Source organism: Protopterus annectens, chromosome 2.part1 (assembly GCF_019279795.1).
Source record: "Protopterus annectens isolate FY-2018-M chromosome 2.part1, PAN1.0, whole genome shotgun sequence".
NCBI classification, from domain to species: Eukaryota; Metazoa; Chordata; order Ceratodontiformes; family Protopteridae; genus Protopterus; species Protopterus annectens.
Genome location: NC_056729.1, coordinates 1,093,792,281 through 1,093,818,821, shown reverse-complemented (window position 1 = coordinate 1,093,818,821; position 26,541 = coordinate 1,093,792,281). Strand labels below are relative to the sequence as shown.

General features: G+C 40.9%; 1 protein-coding gene across 3 annotated transcripts in view; it reads right to left on the bottom strand.

Moving 5' to 3' along the window:
• LOC122794334 (24-hydroxycholesterol 7-alpha-hydroxylase) overlaps positions 1 to 26,541 on the bottom strand; it is an 800,221-nt gene that overhangs the window by 608,132 nt on the left and 165,548 nt on the right. For all 3 annotated transcript variants that reach the window (XM_044062639.1, XM_044062641.1, XM_044062640.1), the window contains exon 6: positions 21,306 to 21,401. In XM_044062639.1, coding sequence (XP_043918574.1) covers positions 21,306 to 21,401 — 96 coding nt within the window. The remainder of the gene's footprint in view (positions 1 to 21,305; positions 21,402 to 26,541) is intronic.

Below are 26,541 nucleotides of genomic sequence, written 5' to 3'. Positions count from 1 at the left end.
AGTATCAATTTAAAGCCTTCTAAAAGTTACCTTACATGCCCCTGGAGTTTCCCAAAAGATTTCTAAATGCGCTTACTAAACTACCCATAAACAAAAATGATTTTTTGATGGGTAATTTCAACAATCGATCAATTAACTGAAATAAATATTGGATACACCCAAAAGTTCCTAGACTTAGTAAATGCTAACTCCCTTGTACCAAAAGTTAACCAGCTTGTCCTCCCAAACAATGGACCTAATTGCAATAGTCATAGTAAACTCATCTCTAGCCATAAATCAGTAATGTTCTCCTTTAGGTCATCTTAACCCACCACAACTAATAATTCTAAATTTAACAACTTTAAAAAGACAAGTCTACTATATGATAAGCTCCCAAAATTCTGAGACCACAGTTAGCCTCAGTTATCACTTATGATAATACAGTTTACTCCCATCTAACAAATAGTGTAAAACAATGAGTACCAATCAGAACCAAATATACCAGGAAAAGTAAAAGTAAACAACCTTGGTAGAATACCAGAATTGCTAAGCATATGATAAAAAAAAAACATGTCAATATATATAAATAAACTAAAATCTACATTCATTAAAGACTATAGGGCAGATTCAATAAACCCCACACGGTCCACTAACACCACTGCGCATTGCGGCATACTATTTTGCATTCAGTAAACAGCTCTACACAGTGTGTAGAGCCACACAATCATGGTAAACACTGTGGCATGCTAATTACAACATAACCAGCTGAACTGTATGCTAATCAATCAATTCAAGATGGAAGAGCTATTCAATGAGCTATAATGCAAGTGTGTAGATTCAGTGCAGGTTTTCCCTGTGAATTCCAAAACCTACTGGAATATAGCCATGGAAAGGAGTCTACACAGAAATAGTGTTAGGAGCTGCTGTTGCTTTAATTCATGTGTATGCTCAACGGGCCCAAGTCTATGCTGCTGCTAATAAACCACAGCCAAGAAGGACAAATGTTTTCAGATCCCAGTTAACTTATCACAATCTGCAAGAGGTGGAAATTGTACAGTACTACAGGGTGGACAGAGACACACTGCAGGAACTTTGCAACCTCTGTCATCCTCAACTCAGACCAAGGGCAAACAGAGGGGAACCAATACTGATGGAAAAGGTATGTGTAGCACTTAGAATGTTAGCTACAGGAACCTTTCAGAGACCAACAGAGGACATGCTGGGGGGTGCCACAGGCATCAGCATCCAGGATCCTCCATCAGTTCTTGAGTACTATTCTCCAAAATGCCAGTGACCACATATACTTTCCCCATACTCCTGAGGATAGGGCCACAAATATACAGGAGTTCAACCCTGTAGCACACTACCCTGAAGTACTGGGTGCCATAGATTGTGTACATATAGAAATCAAGGCACCACCCGGGGAACAGGAAAGAGTCTACATAAATAAAAAGGACTTCCACTCTATTAACTGCCAAGTCATGTATAATGCTAAGGGATTCATCCTGAACATGTGTGCTGACAATTCAAGCAGTTACCATGACTCACATATCTGGCACACCTCCCAACTGTATCAGATGTTCACTAGGGTTGATATCCCACAGGGTCATTTACTAGGAGATGCTGATTATGTACTGGAGCTGATAACGCCCATCAGAAATGTACACAAACCCACTGTAGAACACCATAATGAGGCACATGCCCAAACCAGAAATATCACAGGGTGTGTGTTTTGGCTGCTGAAGGGTCTCACAGAGACGGATGCTTGGTGCCAGAGCCACGGCCTCAAGCTAAATGCTAAAAAGTGCATAGTCATCCCCTTTGGGAAAAACAAGGTGCCCACAAATGACCACATAGGTGGTAATCCATTAAGTATGGAAGAAGTAATTAGAGATTTGGGGACCAACGTAGATAGTAATCTCTCCTTTGATAATCACGTTGCCAAAGTGGTTAGAAAGACCTTCTATATAGCCCACCTTATCACGAAAAGGTTCACATCTAGATCAAGAGAGGTCATTGTGCCCCTCTACTCGTCACCCATCAGGCCCATAATTGAATACAATGCCCCTTTTAGGATGTACCTTACCCGACACCTGCAGCAACTGGAGAGACCCCAAAAGTACCTCACCAAGAGGATCATGGGCTTCAAACAGATGTCCTATGCAGCTCGACTAAAGAAACTTCAGCTCTACTCAGTTGCTTACCGCCTATTCAGAGGTGATCTATGCCTGATGTACAAAGCCATGTCAAACCCAGAATTAATGGACATGCTCCACCTCAAAAAATCCAAGTCCCTTAGAGCTACACGCTCCAGGGACTTAAACCTCAGCACAAAAATAAATAGGACATGCTGGAGGGACAGATTAATTTCCCAGAGGCTCCCCTCACACTGGAATGGAATCCCAATTCATGTTAGACATAGCCCCTCGCTGACCCTCTTCAAGCGAAATCTGGACGCGTGGATGGGAAATCGCAAATTCACCCCTGGGATCTCTTCTGTGTCCCTGCTAGACAGAGGCACAGTAAACTAATCTTAAAGGGTACCTTCTGTGACCTACTTTACAGAGGCACAGTAGGCTAATCTAATAGGGAGGCAGAAGCCAAATACACTCTGGCTAGGCTTATAAATGCCCTAGGGCAGATAGCCTAGTATCTACCTATGAACCTATGAACCTAAGTCATGGTTCCGGTGCCTACATACATCTGGTGGAGCCCTACAGTACACTCCATGCACATGTACTGAAATCTTCAGCAACTGTGCCATGCTTCACAACATCATCCTGAGAAAGCAGCTTCAGCAGGTTCAACAAGGGGAAGGGGCACACATCCCACCACCAATGGCAAGGTCGCCACAGCCACATGCAGGTGAGAAGTCAGAGGTGGAACCTACAGCTGCTGTTTGTGCAGACATGCTCAATATGTCCTTGCATTAGCTAAGAGGCAATGCATAGCACAGTCACCTACCACCTAAGGGTCTAAAACTTTCATCCAATGCACATACATATAGTAACACTGATGCCAGACAACACTCACAACCTTTACCTACTCATTTAATGGCTGTGCACTCATAACATCAGACAGACTCAGCCCAGAACTAAAACTGTAGCATCTGCTGGATTTACAAGGCAAGTGCTGAACCTGGAGTGCTAAAACAGAATTGTGTAATAATATGAATGAATGACATATACTTGCATGTTGTTACTCGGTAATGTAAGCAAGTAAAAGGTGGGTGATTTGTTCAGCAATGACTTTAACATGTGGCAGTAGAGACTTATGTGAATGCATGTGTCCTCTATCAAGTAACAGGCCTCAGGTATCAAAGATTCACACATTCATACCTCTCAATAGTAGATTAGAGTACAGTAGAACAGATGGTCATCGAATGTCCTCAGTTTGGCCTTATACTTTTGTACTGGAAAATCATTAAAGAGGGAAGGTAGAATGTAATGAGGCACGTTTCGGTTTCAGACATCACAGTCCCCAGAAGATTCTTAAAAATACTGATGCAAAAGTCTGTTTAGATCATATCAACTGTCTAACTTTCTAACACCAAAATATGTCAAAAGTACAATCAGCAAACAACATCACAAAGGCAGATATATTAAGCACCAAGTCAGCCATGCACTCTGAGCATCAGACTCAAAGCTTACATATCCCTGAATCCAAAAGACTGAAAACAAGAATATGACACAGTTGTCATCACTTGCTCAGGATGTTGTGTGCGCGTGTGGCAGAGGGCTGACACAAAAGGTAAGTGAGTGTGAGTGAGTTAGAAAGAGAAGCAGGCAGATATTTGGATAAAGTAACAAATGGCCAGTGAGACAGAATGAGCTTTACGCTTCATAGCTGCACCGTGTAACTGTTGTGTGTGTGTCTGTATGGTCCCTCCACTGAAATTGATTTGTGAGTGTCTGCAAGAACACAACCAAGCTTTCTGCTAGCTTGCCATCTTGGTATGTCGGACAGGTGTCCTGAACCAAAAAAAAGGTATTCATCCTAGTTCAACTAACATTGTAAAAACATATCAATTATTTTATGCATGAAGGCCATCCTTGATGGGTTTTATGGCTGTATTGCTTGACTAGCAGCAAAGGACACCTGAGCAGAACAAACCATAGAACCACAACAGTACCAGTAAAAAGCCTGAATACTCAAAAACTCCAAGCCATGATGCCCAGCACTGAGGCTGCAGCAGGCAAGGTTACCTGAGTAGAAAGCACTACAGACCTGATTGGCCACTACAATCAAGTCGACCGAGGGGAGAACAAGCAATAAATAGATGCAGTGTCTCTTAGGGAGGGGAGCAAGAACACAGTCTGTGTCACAAGCAGAACATCTAGGGGGACTAAGATCAATTCTCCTTCAACTGAAACAAAGGGGACTGAAAATCCTTCATTCCACTGGCACCTGGAGATAGACTAAAATGTTCAAATGAGAACCAGCTACTTCAATATTTTTTAACAGTAAAATGTTCCTTTTGTTTCCGCTGCTTCCAAAACCCACAGGGAACCAGAAGAAGAAAACCCTTAACAAGGATGAGGGGAAGAGGAGGGAGTAGCCCTAAAGAGTGGAATGTTCACCTCACTTATAGTGTTCCTAAAGTATGCGGGGGTAGTCGAAGTAGAAAAACCCTAGGATGTGCCCTTGCACCAAGTGACCAGGGGTTTCACTGCCCACTAAGATGACTGCAAAATGAAAAATTTAAGATCCACAGAGGAAAGGAGAGGATCTCCACAGACAAGCCAAGTCTGAATGGAGAGATGAGGGGTCCAAATGGAGAGATGATAAGTCAGCAAGCAAAGAAAGTAGTATTGCTGAAACTGAATTCATCCTCAAGTCTTGGTGAGTACCTACACAAGGTGGACCCTGTTTTTCACAAAATCTCACCAAGATGACACCGACATAAAGACTGTTTATATAGCAAATATCATGGACAAAAGTAAGTAAAAAATTAAAGATAGATGGCGCACAAGATCCAGGATAAAAAAGTGACCAATCCTGGTAGGCGCACTGGTGCCAGGACTGGAAAAAATGACAGTATAGAATCCTCAAAGTAGGGGAAACATTTCTACAATAGGGCCAGGCCATGCCCAGGGGGAGGATGGCCCCCCTGTTGTAGAAGGAAGTAGCAGTCCACAAAAATCACAAAAAACTGATAGGCCAACGAGCCATAAAGATGAGAAAGTGGACTGTTGAGGGTAAGAAAGAAATTATATATTGTTACTATTATGCAAAAAGCCCAGAATTTCCAGACACAAGATATACAAAAAGATTAAGAGAGAAATTAGAGGAAAAAAATACTTCCACAAGAAAAACTATCAGAAGCCTCAAATAAAAATGTGTTCATTAATACAACAAATTTGTGAAAAACAGTATACAGACCAAGAAACTTTGATCTGTTTGGAAAAACAAGCATCTGCAGAAGTGTGAAAATATAAACAACAAATCCTAGAGATTTTTGAAAAGTATAAAAAAGCAATATGGACATGGGAACAAAAGAGAGCTTTAATATGGTGCAATATTTATGCAAAGGTGAAAGTCAAATTAATCTATATAAAGAAGGCACCCCCAAAGATATTTGAAGAGAAATACAGGCAAAGGCATCCAGATATGGAAAATTTCATAATAAAAAAAAATATCACAAATAGGCAATGTAGAAAAGAAGATTAGTAAAGTAGAAGTAAAAAAAAAATAGAAGTTGAAGTTATGGAGTGCCTGCAAAGTGAAGGATTTGGTGTAGAAGGTCTAACAAAGGTTACATCATAGCATGATGGAATGGGTCCCCAAAGTAAGGAGAAACAAGAAGATCAGGAGACATCTGAAGAAGAAATATGGACATGGGAATGAAAAAGAGATTTAATATGGTGCAATATCAATGCAAAGGAGAAAACAAAACTAACCAATACAAAAAGCGCAGCACCAAAGATATTTGAAGAGAAATACAGGCAAAGGAATCTGGACATGGAAAACTTTACAATATAAAAAATAAGAAGACAAAGAGGAAAAGTAGAAAAAGAGATTAGTAATTCAGAAGTTAAAGAAACTGAAACTGAGGTTATGGAGTACCTGCGAAGTGAAGGATTCAGTGTAGAAAATCTAACTCAGAAAGCACCACAACAGGATAGAGCAATGGGCATCCAAATGAAAGGGAAACCAGTGGAATGGATAGCAATTAGTGAGGTGCCATATGAAGATATTTTGGAGCCTTCCATAGGAAACCAATATAAATGTTCACTTAAAGCTGGACAGCAAGGGAAGGAACAGGAAACTGTGAAAACTGACTCAGTCAATGTTGAGGAGTGACAGGTTAGTGAGTTCCCATATGACAGAGAAACAGATGGCACAAGATGAAACTGAAGAGAATGTGCCACAGGAAGATGCTACAGAACTTTCTATAGAATGCCCACAGGAAATGGAAAACCAAAAATATGCCCTCAGGTTACAAGAAAATGAGCTTAGAGAAGAGTTGCTTGATTTAATAGACATAGCTAGACATATTAATATAAATGAAATAAAAAACTGCAAAACGTCAATAAAACCCAAAAAGTCAGAAGTTTGATAAAACAAATGAACACAGTAATTAGGACTGTCCTATAAAAAAGCATTTAATAGTAGTATCCCACATTCATGGATAAAAGAGTGCTTAAAAATGTATAAGATACACCCTACACTGATCGACTACATTACAGTGACCATGAAACAGTGGCAGACCACTTTGCGCTATAACAGAAGTAAACAGGATATAAATTTGTGCAGGTAAATTAATAACTGATAAAGTTCGACCACAAGAACACAGGGTAGTGAGGGAAAGGAAGGGGAGAAATCAAAAACCTTAATGGAAGTATCGAATAGAGAAAACTATAAAGCAATTAAGACAAGAAGTGCCACTTTAGAAGAGTATATAAGAGGGAACAGATCAACAAAAATACTTATAAAGATAGTCGTGATAAAAGCACAGTATTAGAACAGATCAGGATTTATCATGCACTACTGCAAATAACAAACTAAAAATCACAGCACAGGCAGAAAAACTTAGAAGATACACAGATAAATATAAAGGAAAAGTGCAAAATAAGGAATTTATTGATGACCTAAAAAAGTTTTATAGAGAATTGGGAAACAAGGTAAAAGGAATTGAAATACCAGCAAAAAGAAAAAAACAGATACATTTTGGAAAAGTATTTATGAAGATCCTGTGGAACATAACAAAGATGCTAAATTGATAGAAGAAGTAAAAGAAAGAATAAGACGTTTAAATGTACATGATAAATGGGATGAACTAACAGCCAGAGAGAGTGAAACAAAGTTAAGAAAAGCCTCTAATTGGAAATCCCCAGGCCCACATGCAGTACCTAACTTCTGGTTAAAAGTATTAACATCTTTGCATGAAGATTTGGCTAGGAGTAAGAACTATTTATATGTGCACACCAAGCAGACACCAACCTGGCTAACAACACGAGAAACAATGTGGCTACTTAACAGTAAATCTGCAAGCTACCCTAAAATTATAGACCAATCACTTGTCTTCCAACGACGTATAAACTACACACTGGAATTGATGCTGACAGAGTTTATAGTCGTTTAGAAGAAAACTCAATTATGGCAATAGAACAAAAGGGCAATAAAAGAAAGCCATATGGAACAACGGATTATTTGCTGTTAAATAAAGTCATAGTGGAGAACTGTAGAAAGGGTACGAATCTAAGTATGGCATGGATTGACTATAAAAAAGCATTTAATAGTATCTCACATTCATGGATAAAAGAGTGCTTAAAAATGTATAAGATACACCCTACACTGATCGACTACATTACAGTGACCATGAAACAGTGGCAGACCACTTTGCAATTAAGCCATGATAAAGGACAAATTATTACCTCAGGGATAAAAATTCAAAGGGGGATATTCCATGGTGACTCTTTCTCACCTCTGCTATTCTGTCTTGCCCATAACCCATTAAGCTGTCTACTTAACAGCTTAGGCCATGCCTATAATTTGGCTCCTAGAAAACAACAATGTACAAAGACTTCTCATCTTCTCTTTGTCAATAATTTAAAACTGTATAGCTCATCAGATGAGGAACTGAAAGCACAACTGCAAGTTGTCAAAACTTTTTCAGATGATATAAAAATGTCATTTGGTCTTGCTAAATGTGCAAAAACAACCTTTAAAGCAGGAAAACTGCAGCACCAAGTAAACATCAGTTTGGGACAAGAATGTGGTATAAAAGAACTTGAGCAAGAGGAGGTGTGTAAATATTTGGGAATTGATGAAGGATCAACAATAAAACATGAAGAAAGGGAAATAAAACTTAGTACGGAATATTTTAGAATACTTGAATTAATCCTGAAAGCAGCGTTGACATTTAGGAACAAAGTTCAAGCTATAAACCAATTAGCGCTTCCTGTCCAAAACTTACAGTTTTGGACTGATTGACTGGCCCCAAAACATGTTGGATAGATTAGACAGGAAAACAAGAAGGATGCTTCCTGCTCACCAAATGATTTATAAAAATCAGTGCATACCAAGATTATATAGTCCCCATACCAAAGGAGGAATGGGCCTCCTTGAAAGTGATTATATATATAGATCTACAATCATTAGACTGCACACATATCTGATGACTTCACAAGACCCAAATGTAGTGAAAGTTTTGAAACATGAGGAGAATAAATCTAAGATGACTTATCTGCTTAATCTAGTAGAAGCATATCGGCATCAAGCAGGAATGGAAATCAAACCAGAAGTAGATAAAAATCATGCAGCAACTGAATGTGAATAAGAAACAAAAGAAAGAATATAAGGTGAAGGACCAGATGAGAAGGCAAGAAAAGTACAGTTTTGTACCTACCATAAATGTAGATGTCCGACAGGAATGCATCTGCAGTCCTTACAAATGGGTTGTCCTGTCGTCAGGCAGCCCTTCGGTCGGCCGGATTCCAAAGTCTGGGTCTGGCCTCGGCTGGTGTCGCACTTCACCCGATGTCATAGCTGCAGTTATTCGGGTATAAAGGCATCAGCCGACACCATTTTCCTCAGTGTTTCTTGCCCCAGATGCCAGGTGCCCTCTAGGAAGGCTAAATTTGGATAAATGCAAATGATTCCAAATAGTAGAAAGCAACAAAAAATAGGCATGTATGTACATATATACAAACAAATACACCATAATAGATTCCCCCAGCTAGCTACAAGATGGGCAAATACCCTAGGAGTACCACAGAGGGGAAGGAGGGTGGGTAATCCTGACTGCAGATGCATTCCTATCGGACATCTACATTTATGGTAGGTACAAAACTGTACTATGTCCTTCAAGGATGCATCTGCAGTCCTTACAAATGGGTAGAATACCATAGCCAAACTGGGGAGGAGGAGAAATGAAATTATGGTGTAGTTAAGATCCCTTGCAAAACAGCAGTGGCAAAACCTGCTCGGGATCTGGAGTATAAAGGTAAATTATAATGCTTGGCAAATGTATGCACGGAGCTCCAAGTAGCAGCCTCTAAAATGTCTTTGGTAGCCACTCCTCGTAGAAAAGCTGTGGTAGTGGCTGTAGCCCTTGTAGAGTGAGGCCTGATGTTTTCTGGAGTTTTCTTTCCATGGTAGGAGTAACAAAATCTAATGCAATTTCCTATCCACTTAGAGATTGTCTGTTTTGAAATTGCTTTTCCTTCCATTCCTGTTGCATATGCTACCAGTAGCTGGTCAGTTTTCCTATTGCCCTTGGTCCTGTCCAGGTAGTAGCGTAATTGTCTATGCACATCCAAGGTATGCAACAGTCTTTCTCCCTGTTCTGTGGGTTGGGGAAGAATGTAGGTAGGTGGATAGCCTGATTCAAAGATACTCTGGAGACCACCTTAGGCATAAAAGTAGGATTAGTTCTCATGGATACTCTATCTTGATGGAAGATCAGGAAGGGCTGTACTGCCATTAGTGCCTGTAGCTCAGATACCCTTCTTGCTGAAGTGATTGCCAACAGGAAAGCAGTTTTCCATGATAAGTATTGTAATTCTGCTGTTGCTGCTGGTTCGAAAGGAGGAAGTGTCAATTTTTCTAGCACAAAGTTCAAGTCCCATGCTGGCAATGGTGGCTTCCTAGGCGGTTTTACATTTTAATTCCTCTCAGAAACTGCCTGAGCAGAGGATGTGAGAAGACTGGAGGATCCAAGTCGTATTCTGCTGAAATAGCTGATGCATGAATCTTGATGGAAGAATAGGACAGGCCTTTGTGGAAGAGCTCTGCCAAGTATTCCAGGATGTTGGCTATGTTTACCAGTGACACATTTTCTCCTTTTGCAGTACTCCAAATGAAATATCTTTTCCATTTTGCTGAATAATTTTTTTCTTGTTGAGGGTCTGCAAGCCTCCAAGATAATGTCTTTAACCCTTTGGGATAAATTTGGGTTATTTGTTCTTATGCAATGTTCCAGGCAGTCAGCTGCAGTGTTTTCAGGTTTGGATGCAGGGTGTTGTAGTTGTTCTGTGTTAACAGCAAGGGAACAAGGGGTAGAGGCCATATTTGTTCCCGAGACATGCTCCTCAGTAATGGCTACCAATGTTGTCTTGGCCAGTCTGGAGCTATCAGAATGATCCTTGGATGGTCCTCTTTGATCTTCAATAGCACCTTGTGCATCAAAGGAAGTGGTGGGAATGCATATGCTGTCAGGTTTTTCCAGCTGAAGGATAGGGAGTCCACCTTCCAAGCGAGTGGGTGGTATGTCCTTGTGCAGAATTTCTTTAGTTGGTGATTGCGTGGGGATGCAAATAAGTCTATTTGTGGGAGCCCCCATTTTCTTGTAATTGTTTTGAAGATGTCCGGGTGCAGCATCCATTCGTGGGCATCCGTGGTAGTTCTGCTTAGTATGTCTGCTAGAATGTTTTCTTTTCCTGGTACAAAAATTGCTTGTAACTGAATGTTGTAGCTCAGGGCCACATTCCAGAGGTCCATTGCCATCCGGCATAGAGGGTACGAATGTGTGCCTCCCTGTTTGTTGATGTACCACATAACTGTGGTGTTGTCTGTCCTTATCAGCAGTTGACCTTGTCGAAGAAATGGTCTGAATGCCTGAATTGCCAGTTTTACTGCCAGCATTTCCTTTAGATTTATGTGTAAGTGCAGCTGGTCTTGAGTCCATAAACCTTGAATGCACTTGTCCAGCATGTGGGCCCCCCAACCGAGGTCTGAGGCATCCGTTGTGATGGTTTGGCTTGGTTGAGTGTTGTGGAAAGGCAATCCTTTGTTTGATTGACAGGCCTGAGCCCACCATTGGAATTCTTGCTTCAGGCATGGAATTATTGGAATTTGGGTTTCTAGGCTGTGCTTGTGCTGAGACCATAAATTCCTTAGGTACCACTGTAACTTTCTCATATGTAGTCTGGCATGTGGAACCAATATTATGCAGGATGCCATGAAACCCAAGGCTTGCAGGACTTTTCTTGCTGTTAGATGATTCTGCTTTGTTAATGCCAAGAAGTAGAGAGGAAGTTGCTCCTGTTTTTCTACTGTTAGGAATGCCATTTGTTTCGTTGTGTCCAGCTCTGCACCCAAAAAGGTTATCCTTTGGGATGGTATCAGTCTTGACTTTTTTATATTGACTGTGTATCCCAGAGCTTGTAGCAAGTAAATGACCCTTTTCAAGTCTTCTGCTAGCTTGTTTTTGTTGTCCGCTTGTATCAGGCAGTCGTCCAGGTAAGGGTAGATTTGGATTCCCTGAAGCCTGCAATGAGCAATTACTGATGCCAGGCATTTCGTGAACACTCTGGGTGCAGTAGATAAGCCAAAGGGCAATGCTGAGAATTGATAATGCTCTGTTCCTGCAAGAAATCTGAGGTATCTTCTGCAAATTGGTCGTATGGGGACGTGCAGGTATGCCTCCTTGAGATCTAGAGTTACCAGCCAAGACTCCTTGCCCAGCAGGGGAAGAAGCTGCTGTAGTGTCAGCATTTTGAATTTTGGAACAATGAGGAATGTGTTTAAGGTGGACAGGTCGAGAATAGGTCTCCAATTGCTTTCTTTTCTTGGTACCAGGAAGAGCCTGGAGTAAAATCCCTGTCCTTGCTCCATAGTTGGTACCTTTTCCACAGCTCTCATCCTTAATAATTGAGCTATTTGTTTTAGAGCTTCTGCCTTTTGATTTGGAGGTAGGTTTGGCATTCCTCTCTTCCCTGGTAGAGTATGGAAGTGAAACCTGTAACCTTGGTCTATTGTCTGCAAAATCCACTTGTCTCTTGTGATGTAATGCCAGTTTACTGAAAATAAAGCTAGCTTCCCGCCCAAGGGTGCTTCTAATTGTTCCCTGGTAGGCGGTGCTAGAGCCGAGTCACTGTGATTGTCCTGTAGTAGTGGTGGTGGCTGTGTCTGTGGCTGCACCTCGCTGGTTGTTACCCTGCCACTGGCGTCCCCTGTAGGCACCCCTGGATTGGCTTCTGCCTCTTGAACGCCTATTCCTGCCTCTCTGAGCTCTGGTTGAGTCTGGAAAGGACCAATTCTTGGAGGGCCAATTCCTGCTAAACCTTGGAGGTTGGACCTGTAAGAAATCCTTCACTGTTTGGACAGATTTTGCCTTCTCTTCCATCTTCTTCAGCACCTGCTGTGCAGGAGAGCCAAACAAATTGATCTTGTCCATGGGAGCATCTAGTAGTTTTGATTTGACATGGTCTGGTAAGGCCTGCTCTTTTAACCACGCATGCCTTCTGATCACTGTGCCAGTCATGGCTGATCTAAAGGAAGCCTCCAGTGCATCATAGCCGCATTTTAAGGAATGGTTACTGACTTGCTGAATATTATGTACCATTTCCTGAACAGATTTTTTGTCTAATGGTACATCCGAGGACAGTTTTTTGGTTAACTGGTCTAGCATAAATTCTTGATACTGGATCATGTGGAATTGACAGTTCAAGGCCCTAGCTGAAAGAGTAGCAGAAGTGTAAACTTTTTTACCCCATCTCTCTAAGGACCTGGATTCCCTTTCAGAGGGGAGGGGGTTTTTGGCAGAGGTAGCTGATACAGCCTTAGGGCCCTGTGAGATAGTCTCGGGATCTGCAAAGGGAGCCTTATACAAATGGTAATGCGTGTCCGGGACCCTGTAGTACCTATCGGGCTTAGCAGGGGCCGGAGGTAGAGAATCAGGAGCAGTACAAGCATCATTAAATGCATCATCTACAACAGAAAGAACTGGAGGAATGGCTAAAGGCCTATGTTGTGGTAAATGCAGAAAGGTTCTAAGCCTTTTTCTGGAGTCTGAAAAATCCTGACCCTGCCACTGAAATTGTTCCCTCATAGCATGCAAGGTTTCCCCAAAGGAAAATTCCTCAGGCGGAGAGGCAGAAGGAATGGACTCTTCAGCATCAGAGTCTTCATAAGGGGAGTAAGGAGCCTCTGGAGGGTTAGTGTTATCTGAATCATCAGAGGAATCATCTGTTGAAACAGGCTCAGGGGGCTCTGCTCTAGGCCTCTTCTCTGGAGGTGGGTGAGAGGCCCTGTCAGGTTGAGGTTGGGATCCCTGGATTAAGGAAATGAGGTCCTCTGCTAAACTAAGCATTTGTGAACTAGAGCTAGGCCTGTGAGAGGGGATCTTAGCAGGCACAGTTTTAGTAGTTTTAGCTGCTTTGGCCCTGGCAAAGGCCTTAATGGACATGGATGCAGGTGGCCTAGCAGCTCCAATTGCAGGGGTAGAAATATCCAAGGGGATAGTGTCAGATAATTCCTGAGAAACTGTAAGAGCAGGAGTGATTTCAGAAGCCGATTCCACCAGGTTGGAAGAGGCCTCGGTAAGAGATAAGTTTTCGGCTGAAGGAAGAACCGCTTGCTCGGTTTCAGCCGAAACCGAGACACTCGCGGTTGGCTTAACCGTGGTTTCGGCCGAAACCGTGGACCGCGAGTGTCGGTCCTTTTCCTTGCGCTTTTTAGATATTTGTGTAGTTGGAGGATCCGACGGCATAATGTAAGCAAAATCGGAGCCGAAAAACTCCTCAGCAAATTCCGACCGACGTCTAAGCGTCCGTCGGTTAAAAGAAGCACAGGCTAGACAAGCTGCTACGTCGTGGTCTGGGCCTAAACAAGGTAAGCAGTAAGAGTGGAAATCTTTATGAGGTATTTGTTTCCCACAAGTTAAACAGTTATTCACTTTTTCTGACATCGGCTGAGGCAAGAAAGAGTCCCCAACGGGGTACTTAGCTTTTTAGAAGTCTTCGTAGACATATTCGGTAGTAGTAATCTCTGGTTCTGACCGACCGGCACTTGCGAACAGCTTCTGCTTCTGGCGCCACGCGGCAAGAAAGACTGAGGAAAATGGCGTCGGCTGATGCCTTTATACCCGAATAACTGCAGCTATGACGTCGGGTGAAGTGCGACACCAGCCGAGGCCAGACCCAGACTTTGGAATCCGGCCGACCGAAGGACTGCCTGACGACAGGACAACCCATTTGTAAGGACTGCAGATGCATCCTTGAAGGACATCATGGAAAATGCATAAATATAGTTGCAAGTATAGAAAACGTCTGGAAGAACCTCATGTTGATCAGAATCAAATGCAGGAATGGTTAAGGAGTGGCGAATTCAAACCAAGAGATGAAAGGTTAATATTGGTGGCCCAAGATAGTGGGCTATGTACACGGTTTACAAAGTCCATTGAACATGTAGGAGAAAAAGACAAATATAGGTTTCATAAAACAGAACTGGAAACAGTTGCACATCTTATTACTGGTTGTGACATACTAATGGCAGAGGACTGTATACTGAAAGACATAATAATGTGGCAAGACTGTTGCACTGGGAATTGTGCAAACATTTTGGTACTGAAGTGGCTGAAAAACACTGGAAACATCAGCCACAAAGCATCATAGAAAATAATGATGTCTACATCACATGGGATCACCCATTACAAACAGTTAGATAGATACTAGAAAACTGGATATAGTGGTTCAGGAAAAGAAGACAAAAGTAGCATTGATCATTGAAATTGCCATACCTAGTAACTACACTGTCTTGCGTGCAGAGACACAAAGTCATAAAATATCTGGATTTGCAGGCAGAAGTGAGAGCAATGTGGAAGAAAGATACCCGGACAGTTTCACTAGTAGGAGGAGCAATGGGTTTTATAAAAAAAGAATCCACAGTTGTATTTAGATATGTTACCAGTACATATAACCCTGTACAAATTGCAGAAGGACTCATTACTGGAAACACTACTGGTGCTGCGAAGAGCACTTCTGGCTAACATCAAAGATTGAAACAATACTAATTTCATGAACTTTAATCATACTTTGACTTAGGAATGGGGTCCCTTCCCATCATGGTATTAGAAACTGAAAAGATTTGGAGAAATTAAAAAAAGAGACAAGCCATATAAGGCTGCCCTTGACAATAGGGGCTAGCAACTATTTCATGTTGAGTTCTCTTCCTGCTCAAATCCAGGACCAAAATCAGAAATGTCACACTTCCCCCAAATAAATTCAGACCCTGCAAAAGATATATAGACTCCATGACGCCACAGCAAGCTGACCAAGCTGGCAAAAGGTACCAGTCATTCCCATACAGAGCCTGTCTCACTTGGGCATAAGTGAATTGATGCCTTACTGCAGCTGCCAGATCTCATCTAAGGGCTGGTGGGACCCAGCAGAACAATTACTCCAGTCAAGAGACTAAAATGAGCTAAATCCCCCTCAATAAAGACAGAAACAACCTGGGCCAGACACCCAGAGATACCCAATCCACCAAAGGCATGCACAACATACCCCCATCTCCCAACCCATAAAAGGCCATGGGAGATTTCATTACATCTGTGAACAGTCCTTGACAAACAATGACCAGTCTAGATAGCCTGAAGGTGGTGGAACAAGGATAAGTCCTGGACCTGAGCATCACTGACCCATGACTACATGGCTTAAAGGACATCTCCCATAATCTAGCAGGGGAGGAATCATAGTAGTAAAGTAGGTGAAAGGGATGCAGTCCCACCCTATGTGGGCACAGGAAGCACCTCTTACAGATGTCAAGTCCATTGTAAAACTAGAGAATACAGACCCCCACTACTGCAGATCATGCATACCAACCTGTACAACACAGTAAGTCCAGGCAACCTTCAAATCAGAATTTCAAGTCAACCTTATCTTACTACTGGGCGTTGAGAGGAAACTTCTTACCAGTCCAATGTAAACCCTTCTTCAACTAGTCTTCTACAATTTAGAAACATTTATCAGACAAAGACATGCATGCATTTTTTGTTTAGCAGTGAGAGCATGAGACAAAAAAGAAATGCCACAATGTGCACTGACTGTATTAGTTTCAGAGACTTTGTGTGACTGTGGCTATAAATCTGGAACAAAATTTATTCATGAAAGGACAAATGTTATTAAACAGCAAATAAACTGAAATAAATCTGAAAATCCTACTAGAAGATATATGAAAACAACAGCAAAGACAGATCGCAAATGTAAGCTAAACTACAATGGGTCTTGATCGCCACCTTTTATTTATGTTGCTTTCAACAAACTCAGTACAGATGTGAAATCTGAAACATTTATAAGGCATTGAAAGATTAATTTAGCTAGGAAAGACAAAACAACTGAACCATCTATGTCAAGAAAAAGAAATGGAGGGTTATACTAATGAAAAAATGAGAATGAGGATATCCATACAAAGATCAAGGATACAAATGCACGGAATAGCTCTACTTGTGGATAAAGGACAGCTAGAGAGAAAATGTGCTTAAAATCAGTGATTTTACTCTGAAAAGATAAAAATAAAACACGCTGTCCTCTCTACAGCACTAAGCTTAGGAACTGGAGATTTAAGAGAGAAAGCACAGTAGTTCCAGGAAGTGGAATGGTTTATGTGACAGTAATAGCATAGAACAAGCTTATAAAAAAAATATATATATATATATATATATATATATATATATATATATATATATATATATATATATATATAGATATGGAGAGAGAGAGATATGACTACCTGGAAATGGGAGGAAATATTTGAAAAAAATTAAGGTGGACCTAGTGATAGGGGGACTGCAATATAATGAAGGAGTTCACTATAGGCATGAGATATCAGAAGAGGAAACAGTGGTTGAAAAATTGGGCCAAATTCCAAAAGACTTGCTCAGTGTAAGTGACTTACTCTGGAATAATGTCTGTCTACAAAACAATCTTATACTAGTGAAAGCTACTTATACCAATGCAAGTCTTTTAGAATTGGGCCCAAAGTATATTTTAAGAATGTAGAATTGTACTTGGACAAAAAGACAAGCTTCAGCAATAATCAGTATTTGTATTTTTATACTGTGTTACAGCTTACTGCAAAAATGAACGTGTGTATTTCCAAATAATATAATACATATTCTAAAATTTACAATGAGATGGAATTTTCCATGGACATTTGGTGAAATAAAATATTACACTAAGGACAAAGAGGAACTTTAAGTTATTACGCAGTGACAACTAGCTTTTCTGGGTGTTTTGCATAGTTTTTACTAAACTGTTTGTCTATGTGACTTTTTATCCTTTAGTTTGATTGTTATTTGGAAAGTGTTTTATAATAAGTACTGTATGTGCTAAATGTTGGTATTGCTTATGACTGTAATCTGCTTGAAACTAAATGTTCGATGTGTATTATTATCTTGGAGCTTTTCTCCCTGGGCCTCCGCTGAAAATGGACATGTATCCAGTCGGACTATCACGGTCAACAAATGTAAAATAAATAAATAAATTTTGCAGTCACCCTAATGTTATGGCCATTTAAGCTCTATGTTTCTAAAGTATGGACAAACAATCCACTTACGCTATAATGACAAGCTCAAAAAAAGGGTAAAACATGGCATGTCTATAGCTAGTGGAGTATGACTATATTGGCATGAATACACCAGAAAATACTTCCAAAAGTAAGAGTAAAAAGTTATCGGCATTCAGAAGCCATGTAGTTCTAACACTCATATGCCCTTAAGGAATAATTTGCATATATCCCATGGGCCTCCACTACAAGAGTAAGGCATTACACAGTTAAAATTCTAGGTTTTCTGGGTTTTACAGCTTATCCAAAATGTTTTCTCTATTTGATCTTTTTACCTTTTGGTATCTTTGGTTAATAAGGAAAAGGAAGATTTTAAGAATCACATTGTATAGTAACAAAATAGGATGGATACATTTCCCCTGACACTATATGGAAAAGCAGAAATGTTATACTAACAGGAATTTGACAGAAGGCTATGGTACTTAAGATGACAATTATACCAATTATTGGATTAAAACCAGTGGTAGAAAGTGACACATATGTTTACAGTTTGGGAAGGTACCAGTACTGCAAAAAAAAACTAACAGGAAACGTGATAAAACTGAAGCACAAATAAAAGTTAAAAGAAAAAAATAGATTCCGTAATTGTCTTTTGAAGCCTAGCCATGCATCCCAGATGTATTCAACATGGTTGGTGCCCTAGCGGTTATTTTCAGGGGCACGTATAAGCTAGGCCATGTGCTATCAAACAGTTACAGGTTGCCTCTATCTATTAGAGAAAAAGGTGACAGACCAGGTCTGACATTCCAATTTCCAATCCATCTGTCCAGGATATCCTTGAACAGGGTCATGGAAGAACTCTCGTTCACATGGATGCTTGTTCCACAGAAGGGGTATTCTATGAGACACATACCTGTCCCTCCAACAGTCTTATTTATGTCACAAGCAAGGTTTAAGGCCCTGGAGTCTGTAGCTTTTATGCTTTTTGTTTTGTGGATATGCAAGAGGTCCATCAGAGTGGGATCCTGGGATGTCTTGTATGCCAGACAGAGTTCAATCTTCAGCAAGTCTCTAGGTGAGAGAGTATAGGGATAGGGATTTGAGGTGATCCACATGGGACATGTTGTTACTGCCCTATATTCTTTTTGTGAAGAACCTCTGTGAATGTTACAGTTGTTACTGCCCTATATTCTTTTTGTGAAGAACCTAAGTGGATGTTCCAGTTGTTGCACATGAGTGGTCAGGTACATGCATACTGAAGTGGACATTGTACTCAGTGATGGGTCTTATGAAGAATGAGTACAGTAGAACTTGGGCCTAACTGCTGTACCCTTGCTTATAAGTTGAGCAACACAGAACAATTTCCTTACTACCTTAGACACACATTAGTCAAAAGCCAGGTTACTGACTACATATGTCATCAAATCCTGACTCCCGGGTCTTCTCTTATGGGTATGTTATCAATGAGCTTTTTTTTTCTGGGGTAGCCAACTTCCCAAAGAGTACTATTACGCATTTCTTGGCCTGAGTTTTAAACAATTTCTATGCATCAATTATCTGTCTGTTTTAGCCATTGCTGGTGAATATTAGTGTCTTGGGGATTCTATGACTGCTCCCTGTTTGCAGTCATCTGCAGACTTGGTCATCCAAGGCCCCTGATGTTGGCCATGACATCTTAGAAGTACATGCCAAAAAGGAAACAACACCAAACCCTGACGGACTCCATTAATGACTGGTCTCTTTATGGAGGTCAACTTCCCTATCTTAACTTCCTAGGTCTGATCTGAGAGCCATCGGGTAATTCAGAGTGTAACACTGGGGTTTCTGCCTAATTTCATGAGTCTGTTTACTATATCCAATTGTGGTATTTGTATCAAATGCCTTGGCCAGGTCAAGGTAAGTAGTATGTACCATCTTGCCCTAGCCCATTGCCTTGATTCCCTTCTCAAAGAGGTATAACAGACTGAGTAGGCATGATCTTTCCTTGACAAAACTGAACTGGATTGGATCCAGTTTCTGGCAGTTTCCAATGTCATTATTAATTATTTCCATGATAATTCTTTCCACAACTTTTTATATGAGACTAGTCAGACTAATGGCTCTATAGTTTCTGGAGTCCATAGAAGGCCAATCCTTATGCAGGGGGATGATTGCTGCAGTTCTCCATTCGCATGGCATGAAGTCTGACCGGAGACTATGGTTAAAAGTGATCCAGGTGGTCCTGACAGGTCACGTTTCATGCTATTTAAGTGACATCTTGGGATATTAACAGGGCCCATAGATGGGGTGATTTAGGCCTTGGAGAGTGCATTTAGGACCTGCTCCCATATGATGGTTGGGGTGAGGGTTAATGTTCAATGGTATTTCTTGAGGGTTGACGGGGGATGGAGTAAAACTGGAGATGAATCTGTCAGCCATAAGATTTGCTATATATTCTTTCTCCATGTAGCTGAATGTTCATAATTTGCTCTGCACAATGTTATGTATAGCCTTTGAGGTTATGCATATAGCTAAAGAAAGCCTTGAGGCTACATGCATAGCTAAAGAAAGCCTTGTGACTGTCTTTGAGCTGAAAGGCTATTTTTTACTTCAAAATTGGTTGTTATTTAAACAAGTGATGTCACTGTTAGGAAGAAAGGGAGACGCTATCAAACATCATTTCTTTCAGACATTGCTTAGCTAGCTGTCAGAAGAGATGTGCCTTTACTGCTACAAGAAGAAAAGCTTGCAGTTCTATACACCAAATGTCCATGGAAAATATGAAGGTCCTAATTCTGAAAACCATACTTTCAGTGTAAGTGACTTACTCTGGCATAAGCCTGCTTTAGAGATTGGCCTTACACTGGGGTAAGTCATTTATATCGACAGAACATCTTCTGGAATCTGGCTCATAGTGTATGTGAGTGTGTATGGTAGGTACATTTCTCTCTCTTTATTCACATCTCCTTCCAGTATTACGTTTTATAAATAAAAGCAAAATAAAGATGTTTACTGCAAAAATATATGTACTGGAATTACTTTTTGCATGAGAAACCCATTAAGAGTAAACTATAAGAATATAAAAACAGATTTACAGGATTCTACATACTAGCAAAGTTGATTTTTGTTTTAATACTGAACCATTTTATACCCCTGATTCATAGCCCTGCAGAAACTAATCTGGATAATGCAAAAAATACATTATTTCTCATTTAAACAAGTGATGTAGCTATTAGGTAAAAGGGGAGGTGCTATCAGAAGTTATTTCGTTCAGGCATGGCTTAGCTACCTGTCGGACGAGAGGTACTTTTACTGCTACAGGGGGAAAGCTTTCAGTTTTATGCACTAAAACTTTGTCCACATAAAATATGAAAGACCTAACTGTAAAATACTTGGTCTCAGCGCAAGTAACTTACTCTAGTTTAAGCCTACTTTGGAGATCAGTTTTACCCTGGATAAGTCATTTAAATCAACAGCAAGTCTTTTGGAATCTGACCCATAGTGTATGTGAATGTGTATGGTAGGTACATTTCTATCTGTTTATCCATATCTCCTTCCAGTGATATATTTTATAAATAAAAACAAAATAAAGATATTTACTGTAGAAAAGTACTTACTGGAATTGCATTTGCCTGAGAAGCCCATAGCAAGAGTAAACTATAATTAGCAGTGGCATTTCCATTCAGTGTATCAAGAAGATGCTGCAGTAAAGTCTGCAAAATATAATCACAAAGATTAAGACAAAAAGTTCATTAACTATATGCCATTGTTTTTTGGGGATGAAGCAGAAATATAGCAGCAATAAACATTCAAAGCAGTATATGTGTATGCATGCATGACTAAATGGATTTGAAATAACAGATACTATCTTAATCTGTAATTGGTTCTACTGCAGACCCAGCTTTTAAGTCATTTTGTTGGATATTTTTTGACCAACTAAACCTAGCATTTTTTTTGCACTGAAGAACTACATTCATGGCTACCCATGTGCTTGGATTAGTACTCTCAGTGACATAATGTGCTGCCTGCACAACAGCATGGATCCTTAGAGCTCACCAGCTAACCCATGTCACAAGCTAGACCCTTTCAAACAATCAAGGAATAACAGTGTAGACATGATGCTATAATATATGAGTGCTAAAAAAATAAATGTTTGCCCTGCTCACAAAAACTCCAACAGCAGCAGCTACTCAGCAGCAAATGGGTAAAATAAGGGTATTCAACTTGATGCAGAATAAACATATCTGCTACATCTAATTCAATGGCTTCTTCTTGATGGTTTCTTGATTGGGAAAGCTGTAAACAGTAACACCAGGGTGGAAGAAGCTGCAGAGCTGCAAATGCACAGAACTCAGATGAGTCTTAAAGTACCAATTCCCAAATGTGGCCCAGCATTCACGTCACCATTAATATAAATATGTTTGGTAAAGGTGTGCAGCAATGACCAAGAGGACATAGTACAAATGTGTGCAAATGAGGCATTCTTGAAGCAAGCACTGTAGACAGTAACTCTTCTAGGAGGCTATGCTGTGTCTATAACATTTGTCAAATGGCATCTGGCTTAATGGTTATATTAATATAGTTTGATTTCTTTTATATTAATGTAAATTTGCCTGTGTCATAAGTGATAATTCAATAAAGGTGCTTGGAAAAAAATGATGTCAAAAAGTAGTGTAGTAGGCAATCAGCATGGAAACAGTCTGCTTGGCAACCACAAACACTTCTCTCCTTGGAGGAAAGTTGAAGAGCAAATTGTCCATAATCCTAAACTCGCACACCTATTCCAGAGGATACCTGAACTGTCAATGCATACCCAGTATGTGAAGGGCCCTTTCTTCCCTGGTTTATTCTGCCACAAAGAAAATCTATAGATTAATTGGTTAATTCAAGGTAACTTCAAAACCATCTTTGAAACAAAAAAGCTAGCACATGCTGGGGGATACTCTAGTCTTGTACGGAAGAGTTGGCATAAAGTTTAGGGGCTTTACCTCAAAACTATAATACAGGGTTTGATTCTAACCTCTGGTTAGTAGCTAGACTTATAACGGTCTATAAACAGATAGTCTAGTATCGATCTATGAACTTACAAATCTTGTGAACAAGTGAATATAGTTCCCTGCAAATAAGTGCAAAATGTTCTGGGGGCAGCTCACAGAACTGATGAGTACAAAGAAAAGTGCTTTCCTAGAAATGGACTCCAATGTTGCAACACTATCAGGCTCAAATTGTGTGTGGACAAGCCTGTCTACTGTGAAGTTCAGTTCCCATGGCAGGTAAACATTCTTCAAATATGGATGCAGATACATCATGCTTTAAGAGATTACTTGACCAGTCTGTGATGGGATACAATCATGCCATGCTCAAGGTTATGATACACAAAAATAGTTGACAATTGCAACTTGCCCATAGAATAACACAGGCCTAGTTGTACAGGTGCGTAAAGTACATAAAGATCACCTGCAATCTAACTGACCAGAGCAGCACAAGGTACTATTCCACCCAAGCTGAAAAGTGCTTCCTCTTGGTAATAACAGCTTACTGAGTGCTGGTTTTCCTGACAGCTTTTATCACATCAAAAAATGAAAATGTCTGCATCAATTGACAGCCTCTGAGGTGGATCCAGCTCTTTGTCTAAGCCATGAAGCATATCCTGTATTGTTAAGAAATTTAGAGGCTGAAGTCATGTCCTTCTCAGCAAACAAGTCTGATGATTATAAGTGTTGGTCTTACTTCCCTGAGAAAGGAGACTTGGTATAACTTGGAATCTGGGAATGTGTATGGGACACTCCCAAGCCACTGGATAAAGAATGCACTTGCTGTGGCCTCCCCATGTCTGCTGTGCCAAGCAGAAGTGAAACAGGATCAAATCTTCCAGAGTGGAAAAGCTTGACCAGTGGACTGGCCCACTTCCAGAAAGCAGACCAGGCATGTCATTTGAATCTGGAGATCCAGCTGAGGACTGCAGATCTTACTGTTAGTGTTCTACAACTCACTGACCTCACTGGGGATGATAGCCACTGAGAAAAGGATGCCCCTGTTTATGGCCACATGCCAAACAAGCACTGCTTCCATGAACAAGGGGCATGACCATGTCATCCTTCCTTTAGGTACCACATGACAGGGAAGCTGTATGACAGAATTAAACAGATGCCTGAAAGAAGATGTTTCTTTAGTGACTTCAGGACTAGGAGTACTTAGCTTCAGCTATCTGAAGAAGGACCTTTGTTCACCTAAGACCACATTCTCTGCATTCTGTAAAGCCTAGGTAAGCTCCTCAGCCTACAATCAACGTATCCATCATCAAAACCTATGATGAGCTTGGCCCATCCATCAGAAAATTTATGTGGCCTGAACACCAGTCTAGAGGTCAACAACAAGGGCATGACATTATCATCAGCAGCAGGACCATGAGTTCGTAGTGACACTGAAGCTATTGAAACCTCACAGCCCACGGCAACACCTTCTCTTACAGAACTGAGAACAGCATCATTAAATTCATGTTGCCATCAAGCACTGAAAGCACAACACAGTCCAAGCCTTGTTTCTGTGATGCATACTCACCAAAAGTACTAAGACCATGTCCTGCTGTACTTGCTACAAAGTCAGAAATGATGGACACTGGAGAGTATCAAGCTCCATCGTGATGAAGGACTTCCTTTCAGTCAGAATCCAAAACTACTTCTTCCCATTAATAGTTACTCCTTGGGACTGTATTTAAGTAGGTTTCCATAGAAAGGCCACATCCGAGGAGTTCCTGGAATAGGAAACCAAGAGCTTGTTATCAAGGTAAGATAATACTAGGAGACCCTCCCCAGTAAGGTTTTCTTAATTGTGGCTAAAAGCTTAGTGATGACTCTTGGACCTGAGGAAAGTCCAAATGGCAACATCATGTATTGGAAAAGATAACCACTGAAGGTCAATGGAAAAGTCACCTTTGTGAAGCTCAAATATAGATGTGCCAGAAGGAATCCATCATATTCCATGGCACTGTCCTGCAATCTTGAGGAAGAAAGGGCATAACCCTAGGCAGGGAAACCATCCAGAAATAAATGTGCCAGGTGTGCTGGTTGAAGTTGCTGAAATTCAAAACAGGATGAAAACACTCCATCCCTTTGGAACTAGGAAGAAAAAGAAGCAAAACTCCAACTCATCCTCCAATAATGAGAAACCCTCTATAGCCCCTTTAAGCAGAAAACTGTCCTGTCTTAAACGCTCCAGTAAACTGGACTGACCTACCAATGGAGGTCTTTCTAGGTGAGGAATGACAAGCTGAATGAATATCTCAAGGTGACATTGTGCAGAATCCACTAGTCCTTTGTGACAATGTGTCAAATCAGAGTAAGCCCAACTCACCTCTACCCCACAGTCAGCCCCAAGGAACAGCCAAGGCAAGACTGTGGAGGGACGGCAAGACAAGCAGACATTTCTGGCACTGGAGGGGTCAAGACCATGTGATGCTTGAAGGCATACATTAGATGCTTAGGAGACCTCTCCCTCATTTGTGGCTAGTCAGGTCTAACAGAAGGAATAGCAGTAAGAGGAGGAAGAGCACAGAGGCCCTCTGCTGAGGTGAAAGTCAGCTTCATTGTCAGGAGATTATCAACCAGGTCCTGAGCCAGCTAAGAGAAGAACACTTCCTGCAAGAAGTGAGAAATCCGAAATTTTCTTCTGAACAGCATCCATTAAGGAGGACAACCTTACCTACTCTCTTCTGTGCACATACATGCCCAAGTTAGTAGCCCTAACTAAAGCATCACTGCAGTCACAGTTATAGTAGGACATAAGGTGTTGCACTATGGAAGCTGTAGACAGTTTCACAAAGGTTCTTCTTCAGCCCAGACTCAGAGTGGTCATTGATATTACCGAATACCTTTCTGACAAGGTGGGTTTGAAGCTGAGACAAGTAGGAAAGATAACTGAGGACCCTAATCGACACAGGCTCAGTGGAGGAAATTCTTCTGCTGTACCTGTGTTAAGTTCTATACTCTGTGTAAGGTGACAATGTGGTAACTTGCATGATCTGGTCTCTGGAACTTACATTGGAGTGAAGAAATCACACAACAGTCAGTATTAGGATGATTAGGGAGTTGGTCTACACACTCAGGTGTTAGTTTGTAAAAGATGTATTTTCAGGGGCAGGCAGTAGAGCAGAGTCAGAAGGCCTTCAGGCTACTCTGACAACTTCCCAAATGACAGAGTCCAGGGGTTGAATAACTCAAACCTCCTCAGACTTGATATCTATAATCTTTTCAAGGCACTGCAGAAAAAAGGAAGAGGTAGGAATTTAAGGCCAGTGTAAGTGTTCCTCATAAGCCTGAAAACATCTATAATGAAGATGATACACAATGATATAGAACCTGGGGGCTGAACTCAGTATCTTCGTCCGTCTCTGAGATAGAGTACTCACGATCCTATGAGTCCTCAAAGGATCCAGACAGTGATACAATGCTGTGACACTCACTGTCTCAGGGAGTAAGCTCTTGAGGAGGACAGCATATGATACAATGTCATCTAGCACTGGGAGACTGAGGTTTGGCTCTGCATTACATGTTATACAAGGGCAGTAACAGGTGGGAAAGAGGCCTGCACCATGCATGACATAGAATACAGTGTAGACATCTTGCTTGATGTCTAAGCCCCAAGACACAAGCCCTAGTAGAAAGAGAGTCCTGAGGTCTGCAGGCCCATGTGACCTGGGGGAGAGTCCCAGAAAGACAGTGTTTAGTTCTGAGCACCTTCAACTGTCTATGGATTACTGAGATCCCCTATCTCCAGAATCAAACTGGTCATCTATCGGCTCCAGTATAGCTCCTGAAGACAAAGATGCACAAAGACCATGGGATATCTCAGCAT